The following is a 10,113-nucleotide window of genomic DNA, read 5'->3' as shown; positions in this document are numbered from 1 at the left end:
CCGCCACGCGCCGGCCTCGCGCTCCCGGCCGGCGGTCCCCTCTCGGTGCGGCGGTGCCGCTGCGGCACTTGGCATCGGGGGTCCTTCCCTGCCTGCTGCCCCCTCGCAGCAGCCCGAGCTCCGGCGCCGCTGCGGGGCTCTGCCCGGGGACGCGGGTCGCTGGGGCCGTGGTCCCTCCGCGGGGCTGAGCCGCCCCACCCTCGTCTGGCCCCTTGTGTGTTTATTTACCCGCTAGCTACCTATGGAGCAGCACGTGAGAAACCCAAATCAAGATGTATCATAGCTTTTTCCCTTCAGTCCCCCCCAGGTAAGGTGGAAGCTGCAGTGATGGCTGCCATCGACGCCGGGTACCGCCACTTTGACTGTGCCTATGTGTACCAGAATGAAAATGAAGTTGGGGATGGGATCCAGCAGAAAATCAAGGATCATTGTCAGCAAGGTAAGGATCTGATGGTTTTGGATCACGGACAGGCCTGTTTACCTGTGATATTTTTACAGTAGGAAACTAAAGTAGTTTCCTATGCTGTAGCATTGGAGAAACTCGTAATGTAAATAAGATTGCTCCTGATACAATTTTCTTCTTTCACTTCATCAGCACAGAGATGCAGTTTGATGCTTTTCTGTCCGCTGGTAGGAATTTTTATTGTTGTAGCCATTGGGTAGGAAGAGAGAGTTCCCTGAGCTTTGAGCAGGGAGAAGAATCGCCCTTATCCGAACCGTCTGGTGGCAGCTTTCTTCCCCAGTCAACCTGATAACACTGAAGGAGGTCAAGATTCTGATTTCCACACTCTCCTCCACCCCACTCCCAAAATCTACTGAGACCTTGAGCGCCACAGCCCTCCTGTGGTCTGGCACTCTGCTGAGGAGACCCAGAAGTGCGCAGGGAAGGATGAGGAGAGGCCGTCTGCAGACCAACTGATGCAGAAGGGAAGCAGAAAAAGGCGGTGTGCCAAGTAGCACCAAGGAAGGTAGAAACCCCTGATGCAGAGGTTTGAGATCACTTGGTGTAAAGGACTGATACAGAGACAGAACCACTTTGGTAACAGCACATCACTGACTGCTAAAGCACAGCAGAGGAGATGAGCCTGGCAGTAGCTGCTGCTTGCTCCAGCAGCCAGGCTCGCAGCCCTGCCAAAGGGGTGTCTTTGCTCTGTGAGGAAGATGAGGTTCTGGGCACCTCGGGACAGTGGAATCTGCTCAGCACATGTCCCAGGGAAGGTGTGGTTGGTGGAGTTTCTTACTCTTGCTTATTAAGAAAAACAGGCTATTTAGCTGGATAGCTGGATTCTCAAGTTCCTTTTTACATTGGTAAAGGTTGGTGCCAATCATTTCTGTGTGGCTTTTTTTATACTTTCTTGGCTTTGCCTGCTACGTTCAATGCAGGAGTATTATGCATGGTCATGAATGACGGATATATGTCTTCATTTAAAAGCCACTTACTCCAAAGGCAGACCCTGTGTAAAAGGGGGTAGCACAAATGATGTTTTAACTAATGGAACCAGAGGACTTTGTCTATTATGATCCTGCTCAAATACACGTGCTGCCACTACATGTGCTGCCTTCAGTGTCAGGGGCAAGTCCCATCACAGAGCAAGTCCCATCTCAGGAGCACTAGGATGGCCTCATTCCACATTGCCTTCCAAAGGTGATGGAGCATTTCTGTCCTGTGCAGGAGAGCACCTGAGAGCTTTAACCCAGGAGGTCACAGTGTGCCTTGGGTTTTTTCTCTAGCTGTGGTGTACATTTCATGACAAGCCTCTGGTGAAGGGAGCCTGCCAGAAGACTCTTGCTGACCTGAAACTGGATTACCTGGACCTCTACCTCATGCACTGGCCTTTTGGTTTGAAGGTACAGTAACGGCAATGCCCTTGGATTTGTTTCTTTTGACTACAGCTTTTGGGGAGCTGAGTGGCTTTACAGCACAACAGTTGCTCTGGCTGAGAAAGACAGTCACGTGTCTGTTGTGTGTACCAGCACTGCTCTGTTGCTCAGCTTTTACTCTGGCTGTGTGAGCCAGGCTGTTGATCTTTGCCCCCCGAGACTGCTGCTAGCATAACTGTTTGATCATGGGAATGATGGTCTGAAAACCAGGGGCAGGTCTGCCAGCTGCAAGCGTAAGATAGGCTGCTCTCCCGTTCTCTTACAAATCAGTGTACGCTTCTCTCAAAATTACCCCTTGCGGGAAGCAGGGCTATACTTTGCTGTCTGACAGAAATTTTCCTTTGTGTGTTACAGAATCACAGAACAAGAGAAAATATTTCTGTTTTCCATTTTTCTCTTTAATCACCAAGTCTTTAATACAGTACAGATTGAGCTGACCTTGCCTGTAGGAGCCTTAGGGTTGTTCCACTGAGACAGGAATTCAAAAGGTGAAATTTCTTGTGGGACCTAAACTCTTTCACAAATTAGTGAAGGAGTTGATGTCCGTTTGACTTTTTCTAATCTTAGCCTTTCCTTCCTGCTACAGTCTGATCAGTCTCCATCCTACCTGTTGCTTTTGAGAGGCTCATCTTTATTTCATACTCTATTTTAACTTTATGTTAACAGAGCCATGACAGTGAAACTGTCTTATGGTGGCAGTAGCAAACAGCTGTTAAACACAGGTCTGTCATGGTATCTTTTCAAAACTTGTACCCAAAGGCTCTTCTAATTTTCCTAGTATTAGCAGCTTTACACCGAGCTCTGTCATGGAAGAACTGTCACTGCACATAATACCTCTTTTCATTAGATCTGGTGTTGTATAGACCAAAGCTACATGTTCCCAGTACCTGAGTCCCGCAGTGCCCTTCTGGAAAAAGAACAAACCAGTTCTTCCTAAGCGGGCACAAAAGAACAATACATGAAGTGAACATGTATGAGACTGGAGGCTATAGTTCCGAGTGGTGTGTTTCCCTGTAGGTGTAGTGAGTCATCACATAGAGGGGTCCAGCAGAAAATCTTGTCTTTATGGGAATGGTCACTGGCAAAAATGCCTTCAATTCCTCCCGCTCCTCAGGAAGGCGTGACTGACTGTAGACAAGAACTAGCATTCTTGTCTGCACTAGAAGTTTAAGCTATCATGGTAGTGAGCTCTCCTGGTATTAAGTGAACTTCTCAACAGATTTTCAAGCATTTTCTTTCCCACTGACAGGCAGGAGAGGAGCTGTTTCCCACAGATGACAAAGGCATGTCAATACCCAGCAACACAGATATTCTACATACATGGGAGGTAAGTTCAGCCGCAGTGGAAGAATCGCGTCTTCTGTCCTCAGCAGTGGTGTTAGCTTCAGCAGTCACAGAATGGCTCACGCATGTATACGGAATTAGTTGGAAAGAATTCACAAAAGTATGTGGTAGCTTTTGAAAATGTGCATGCTTAGTCAAGCTATTATTCCTATTCACCGTGGATTAACATCTCAAGTCACTGAGCTGCACAGTCACTTTCAGTGGAGGTGCAGATGAGACTGAGGCTAGAAAAAGTTATTTACTTGACCATAATGATATGACTCTTCTTCACCGCAGTTCTTAAGCTGCTCAAACAGATTTGCAGAAATAGACACTTGGGCTGTGATCCCGCCATCTTTCTAGGGCATAGCCCTCCAGTCACAATAGTAGGCTTAGAGTGTTCTTTTCCTTGTCTGACTCAGTCAATTTCATTCTTAACAATGATTTTGGACTTTGTTGTGATAGAAGATGTGTCACACATTACCAGTACCCACTTTCCCCTTGAGAATCAAAACCTTGGCAATTGTACACAGTTATTTTGTGCTTCCCATGAAGGGAAACAAGTCACCTCAGGAAGAATGTACGCAGGTCATGTCTTGTACACTGGATGCTGACTTTGCTCTTCTTTCTGTTAGGCCATGGAAGAGCTGGTGGATGCTGGTCTGGTAAAAGCTATTGGTATCTCCAACTTTAACCGTGAGCAGACTGAAAGAATCTTGAACAAGCCGGGACTGAAGCATAAGCCAGCAAATAATCAGGTAAGCTGCTAAGTGACTGCAAGTGAATGGTTTTCAGGGATTATAAAGATCTGGTTACAGTGGAATGGAAAAAGGGAGAATAAAGTAGACATAGCATACACTCTAAATCCAGCTCTGTGAATACTTCTTGGTACAAAAAGGAACAGAATATTTCCTTTTTGTCTCACCTTGTTGAATCACTGTTTACAAATTCTGGAGTATTTCCCTATGAAGCATTCTCTCTGGATCGATAAAGAATCCAGACATGAACTATCATTCTGACTGTAATCGATGACTTTTTATAAAGCCTGTTAGAGCAAAATCCAAATAGTATATAAGGACTCAATATAAAAGTTGGTGCCCTATAGAATTATAGCCTTGTATTGTCACACAGACTATGTGCAGGGTAGAATTAAGGCAGCCTGTAATTAAGAAATTAAGATTCAGAAGAAAATCTCCGGAGCATGGGAACGCTACAGTAGTTCTACACAGTCTCTACTCCTGTGTTGGCAGATCGAGTGTCACCCATACCTTTCCCAGGAAAAGCTTATCAACTATTGCCAATCCAAAGGGATCACTGTGACAGCATATTGTCCCCTTGGGCGCCCTGACAGGTAATTTCCAAGTGGGTTAGTGTGGTTTAAGTTTGAAGCATTCAGACTAATTGAATGAGTAATGGTGCAGGTGTGTGTACACACTTCTTTAAGTATTCATACTAGGTAGAATCTTTTTGCAGAGATTCTTTGCCATTTCTTCCTTTTTCTCTCTGCGTAGGGCTAAGCCAGAGGAGCCTTCCCTTCTGGATGACCCCAAGATCAAAGAGATCGCAGCCAAGCACAACAAAACCCCAGCACAGGTAGGTAGGTGCCACACAGTGGGTACTCCTTCCTGTAACTCAGCCATTAAGGAGACTATGCCTGAAGAGAGAGTACAGCTTCTGACAGCGTTCCCTGTGAACCGTAGTGCCCTTCTGTGGTGTTAACTAACAATGTGGACTGTCTACTATGTGGCCTGCAACATATACTTGAAGAAGCATTTTGGCCCTTGGCCAGAAAAAGATTGTTGCCCCATCTTCAGATGTTGCTTCCGCTCTCAAGTCCTCTTGCAGAGATTGAAAGCCTTGCATAGACTACTGAAAGTCCAGGTGGAAAGAAAAGGAATTGACTGTCACAAAGCTGGATGGCAAAAGGAGGCCTTCCATGTGGGCCTCTACCACTTCCCGCTGTGCTCTCTAGGAAGCGCTACCTAGACCACAGGGACAGGAATGATTTGAAACACAGCTCTGCAGAAGCAGGTGTAGCTTAGGGAAAACAGCTGTTGGAACAGGCTCTGCTTCCTTCAGAGCAGGAGCCATTCTCTCTCTGACCCAGTGTTCTGTTCTTGCAGGTTCTCCTTCGCTTCCAGATCCAGAGAAATGTGATTGCGATTCCCAAGTCTGTCACACCACAGCGCATTGTGGAGAACTTCAAGGTGAGTGATTACAAGTGACCTTGGTGCTGCCCTTCAGGGATGGCATGGCTTCTCCCTGCAGAGCAAGCCGTGATCCTTTCTCACCCTTCCCAAGTCCTCTTCAGGCAAGTGGACTGGGCTTTTTCTCTGTCTGGAAGCTAAGGCTACAATGAAAACTACACTTGGAGAAAAGAGATGGATGGAGCTCCTGGAAACATTATGCTGATAACCTTATCAGTGACCTCACATAGTGTCTCCTGTTCTGTGACTTGTGAATGAGGTGGCGGGCAGGGCTTGCTTGGAGTCCAAGTGCTTACTCAATATTTTGAGGAATGTTACTGCAATGTTAAGGGAAGAGTCCAGGTGTCAATAAACCACACTGCTCCTCTGACTGTTAAGTCAGGGTTTTTTCCTGATACTGGACATCAAGATTTCAGGAGTAACATAGCTTTATTAATGGATTATTAATGGATTTATTGAAATATGAAGGTCTTCCAGATGTTTCTTTGGAATTTGAGAGAAATGCGTCTTCCACAAATAGAGGCATTGTGCAACACTAAGTGCTCACCAAACACCTTGGAAAAGCTGGCACATGTAACTGCAACTGGTGATCTTTTTTGTTTGTTTCTTCCCTCTGCCAGTAGGGTCTTGAAAATCCAAAGAGACTTCTTTTCCTTTCCCTGTGTCACGAAGCCATCGTTTCTAACCAGCACTTTTTCTGATGTGAACTTGTTCTTCAACCTTGTGAATCTTGTTTCTGGTTTGATTTGTTCAAAGAGGTGATTTCCAACTGTTTTTCTTTTTAGGTGTTTGACTTTGAATTGACTAAAGAGGAGATGTCAACCCTTCTCAGCTTAAACAAAAACTGGAGGATCTGTGAAATGATCACGTAAGTGACAGCTTGTTTCCTTCCAACTCTTACATTTTCAATAATTTTATTCTAATCTCGCAGGTACTGGTATAGCTGTTTAAAATGGGTATATTTTGAAATCTGAAATCATTTGAGGGATGAAGCATCTGTTAGTTAATATCTTAGTGGAGTTGTATTTTCACTTTATTGCCTAAAGTATAAGTCATACTATGTACTCGTTGTGGATCCTTTCTGTGGGAAACTTTGTGTGCTTGGAACTCCAAAAGGAGGTTTCTAGTTGATAACTTTGGCTATGTCCATATTGGAGAAATGAACATTTGACAGTTTTAAACTTACGGTATTTTTTTTTTTTCTGTGAGTTATTAAAAACTGATGTCAGCTCTTACATAGGGGATTGGGGGAGGGAATAACCACCTGAAGTGCAGTCTGAAGAATGACTGCTTGCAGATGTGCCCCTGGGAAGCCTATAGCCAGACAAGAAGTCTTGGCTGAAAGGCCACTACGGTAACCTTTTTTTTTTTTTTTTTTTTTTTTCTTCTGTAAGCAGTGTGAACTTTAAATTTTATATCTAGAAAGTAACTTGGTCTCACCACTGTTCAGTGCCTGAATAACAGGAAAAGACTTGAACTTGTTGGTTGTGCATGCCATTTCTATACTAGTAAGTCTCTTAAATTCATTCTGCAGTTACACAATTCATAGCCTCCCTCGAACACTTGTTTACATGCCCAGCGTAATTCTATATAGCATTGATTTCAGCCTTTGAGAGTAATCTTTCCTCTTTGATTTCTATCAGGTGCAAAAATCACAAGGAGTACCCTTTCAATGCAGAATACTGAAGATAGTTTTATCCTGCCCTCCTACAGGCCTCTGGGGTCTAATGAGCTTCTACTGTTGCCTAGAGCTGTCCACTACGTAGCATGCACACTGTACCTCTCCTGCCAGCAAAGGCGTAGTATTATGTATTCAGTGACTTTGGGTTTTTCTTCTTTGGTGGAAGGAAATAGTAAAATTGTTCTAAAGAACAAAATATGAGCTATAGTAATTCTCTGCTCATTAGGTAAGTGTCTCTGCATGGCTGAAATAGCAAAGCAGAAAACACGAAGAATGAACTAGCAACTGATTTTTATCTTCTGTCTTGCATTGACACTACGTAAGGCTGCGGGGTAAGGGTATGTGAGCACAGAAGAAAGATACATCTGGAAAGAACAAACTACATAATCACTGCCTGAAGATAAGATGCAACAATTAGCTTTACTTCTGGAGTGCAGCCCAAGGCTTTCTCGGAAAGAAGAATAAATGGGAGAAATGTTCAGACCTACAGATGCATACCAACTTATACTGGGCCTTATTTCAGTCACCTTCTTTTACAGGCTGAAGCTGGACAGAGATTAGTGTTCAATTTTATTCTTATCCAAAATAAAAAATGTTCAGATTACTGCTGGTTTAGAAGTTCTATTCTAATGTGAAAAATTTACAAACCAAGCCACTTGCATCAACAATGTCATTGGAAACCACCATCCCTATTTAATTTTAAATGATGTCACAGGAGCATAAAGACCTTGTCTTGATCAGAAGTTGAATACCTTGGTAAAATAAGCTTTGGTTGACAAAGCATTGCTGACAGGAACAGTTGAGTATCACAAGCCTTAGTATGGACTGTGGATGAACAAGCAACAGGAGACCAACACCTGAAACTGTTGGGAAGCTGTACAGTGGTATCGCTGTGGACTGATTAGGTTGGTAGCCTGTGCTGACATCTGGCTATAAAACCCCAGAGTAACAGAAACTGGGGGGAGAGGGGAGACTGCATTGAGCAGATGTCTGATACTGCATAGAAACAGAGGGTGCAATGTGGAACTGTTAATACTGAGCCGTGGCCCAGAGCCTGACTGAGATGACTGGAGCAAGTGTGATGTTCCTTCCAGGCTGTGCTGACTCACTGGCATAGGTCTTTGTTAACTCTACTGTATGTGTGAGTAAAGCTTTCCCTGATAAAACCTGTCCCTCATGGTGGAGGAGCTTTGTTGGGCAGTGCTGGGGTAACCAGTAGGTGTTGGAACAGCATGGCACTTCGGGGGTCCATAATTGCAATGTGCCTTGGGCTGGTGGACACAGGACAGCTGGAGTACAACTACTGCACCCTGGTCTATAACATCCACACCAGATCAAGCTGTAGGGTCTGACAAAAGCATATGAAGTTTGAGTTGTATCTTGAGCAACTGGGTGGTCCAGAAACTTTCTTGAGAAGATGACGATTAAGAAAAAACTGCTTTTGTAAAGGTTAATAGTATTAGGACCCAATGATGACTGACTTACTGCTTATGCCATACTAACTTCTATTGCAATTTAGTGTGCAACAAGTGAATACACTTATACCAGCTTGAGCAACTTGCATTGTACATCATTAGTTTATAAATATGAGTGCATATATGAAAAGTGTTTGACAGATGACAGAAAGGCTGAGAGGTGGAATGTCACAGGAGCACCAAGATTTTGCCTTGATCAGGAGCAGAATAACTGGATATAGTGAATCATGGCTGAGCAGCCAGTGCAAACAGGAATTGTGTAAGTCTTGGTGCATATGAGCTATAGATGTGAAAGTGACAGGAGAACAATACCTTTAAGTGCTGGAAAGCTATGTGGTGATAGTGTGGACAGATCTGGCTGCCAGCCTGTGCTGACATCTAGCTATAAACAACACCAATAAAAGAGACTACGGGGAAACATCATTACACAGATATCCAGAATGATGAGGACACAAGGTCTAATATGTGTTGGTGCTGAGCCACTGCCACTGAGGGCAGAGTTGAGTGTTGTATTTCCCCCCCAAGGTGAGACCACACCGACTCACTGGAGTGGTAGATGAGGGATGATCATTCTGTGCACGTATAACAGTCTCCCTGACAGGCTGTTCCTCCGTTGGTCTACTTGGTTAATTCAGCTTAGCAGTGTCACATTGCCTGGTGCTCCCTTACCCGATGACAAACACAAAAAGAACTTAGCCTTTTTATGTGATTAAAAAACCCAAAGCTTTTGTTTTCAAATGAGGTGTGAACAAAACTTGCACTTTTGGCTTGAGCGTTATGGTTATGAGAAAGACAGGACAATGGACCTCAGATACATTACAGCTCTAGGTGGTTATTCTTAGTACTTATTCTCACTCCTTCCCACAGGAGAAAAACACAATGTGCAAATATTTTGCTCCGTACACTTATATATTGAGATCACATATTTACTCTAAAATATATATACATACAAGTCCCTAGAATATATTTAACATGCTTTTCAGATGGAGGTCATCCAAATATTTCCAACCAAAACTTCCAAAGAATGTCACATGCAACCTCAAGATGAGGCAAAAAACTATGGAAGAGGTATTGGTGCACAAATCTTAATGCTAAAACTTGGCAGATGCAAACAAAAGAATCAGAATTTACACAGGGCAGTGCTTGTCCCTATGCTTTTTGGTGGGGTTGTGTTTTGGGTTTTTTTTAACATATTTCTATATTTGAAATGCTCTGCATTGGCTATACTTGTCCTTTACTCCCAGGTCACATGCAGCAGTCTCTCTGGGGGAATTAATCTCACCTAACTTTAGGTGTCCACAGTGTAGGTGCAGGCATCCACCTCAGGGCCAAGCTCTGGTCACAGCCAAGACATGTTTGGACAAAACAAGACAGCAGCCTTCAGTGTGATTCAGTACACCCAGGGCCAGGGCTGCTCTTGGCTCTGGCCTATCTTGCTCTTTAGGCTCTCCAGACCTAATGCATTGTTCTCCTCCTGTGAACAGAGGTGAAGTCAGCTGCAGTCACCTCCACTTAATCAACGTGATCCATCCCTGGGACAATTCCC

General features: G+C 44.2%; 2 protein-coding genes across 2 annotated transcripts in view; both read left to right on the top strand.

The window, feature by feature from the left end:
* The window catches only part of LOC104281714 (aldose reductase-like), a 10,231-nt gene extending 3,032 nt beyond the window's left edge, over window positions 1–7,199 (top strand). The window contains exons 2-10 of the mRNA XM_009879757.1: window positions 298–471; window positions 1,732–1,848; window positions 3,131–3,208; window positions 3,840–3,962; window positions 4,455–4,555; window positions 4,716–4,797; window positions 5,328–5,411; window positions 6,197–6,279; window positions 7,055–7,199. Of these exons, the coding sequence (XP_009878059.1) occupies window positions 298–471; window positions 1,732–1,848; window positions 3,131–3,208; window positions 3,840–3,962; window positions 4,455–4,555; window positions 4,716–4,797; window positions 5,328–5,411; window positions 6,197–6,279; window positions 7,055–7,097 (885 nt within the window). The 3' untranslated portion in view covers window positions 7,098–7,199. The remainder of the gene's footprint in view (window positions 1–297; window positions 472–1,731; window positions 1,849–3,130; window positions 3,209–3,839; window positions 3,963–4,454; window positions 4,556–4,715; window positions 4,798–5,327; window positions 5,412–6,196; window positions 6,280–7,054) is intronic.
* Window positions 7,200–8,324: 1,125 nt separating this feature from the next.
* The window catches only part of LOC104281713 (aldose reductase-like), a 12,167-nt gene continuing 10,378 nt past the window's right edge, over window positions 8,325–10,113 (top strand). Inside the window, exon 1 of the mRNA XM_009879756.1 lies at window positions 8,325–8,433. Coding sequence (XP_009878058.1) covers window positions 8,325–8,433 — 109 coding nt within the window. The remainder of the gene's footprint in view (window positions 8,434–10,113) is intronic.

This window comes from Charadrius vociferus, unplaced genomic scaffold (assembly GCF_000708025.1).
Source record: "Charadrius vociferus isolate BGI_N301 unplaced genomic scaffold, ASM70802v2 scaffold90, whole genome shotgun sequence".
Taxonomy (NCBI): domain Eukaryota; kingdom Metazoa; phylum Chordata; class Aves; order Charadriiformes; family Charadriidae; genus Charadrius; species Charadrius vociferus.
This window is presented reverse-complemented; position numbering and strand designations above follow the sequence as displayed.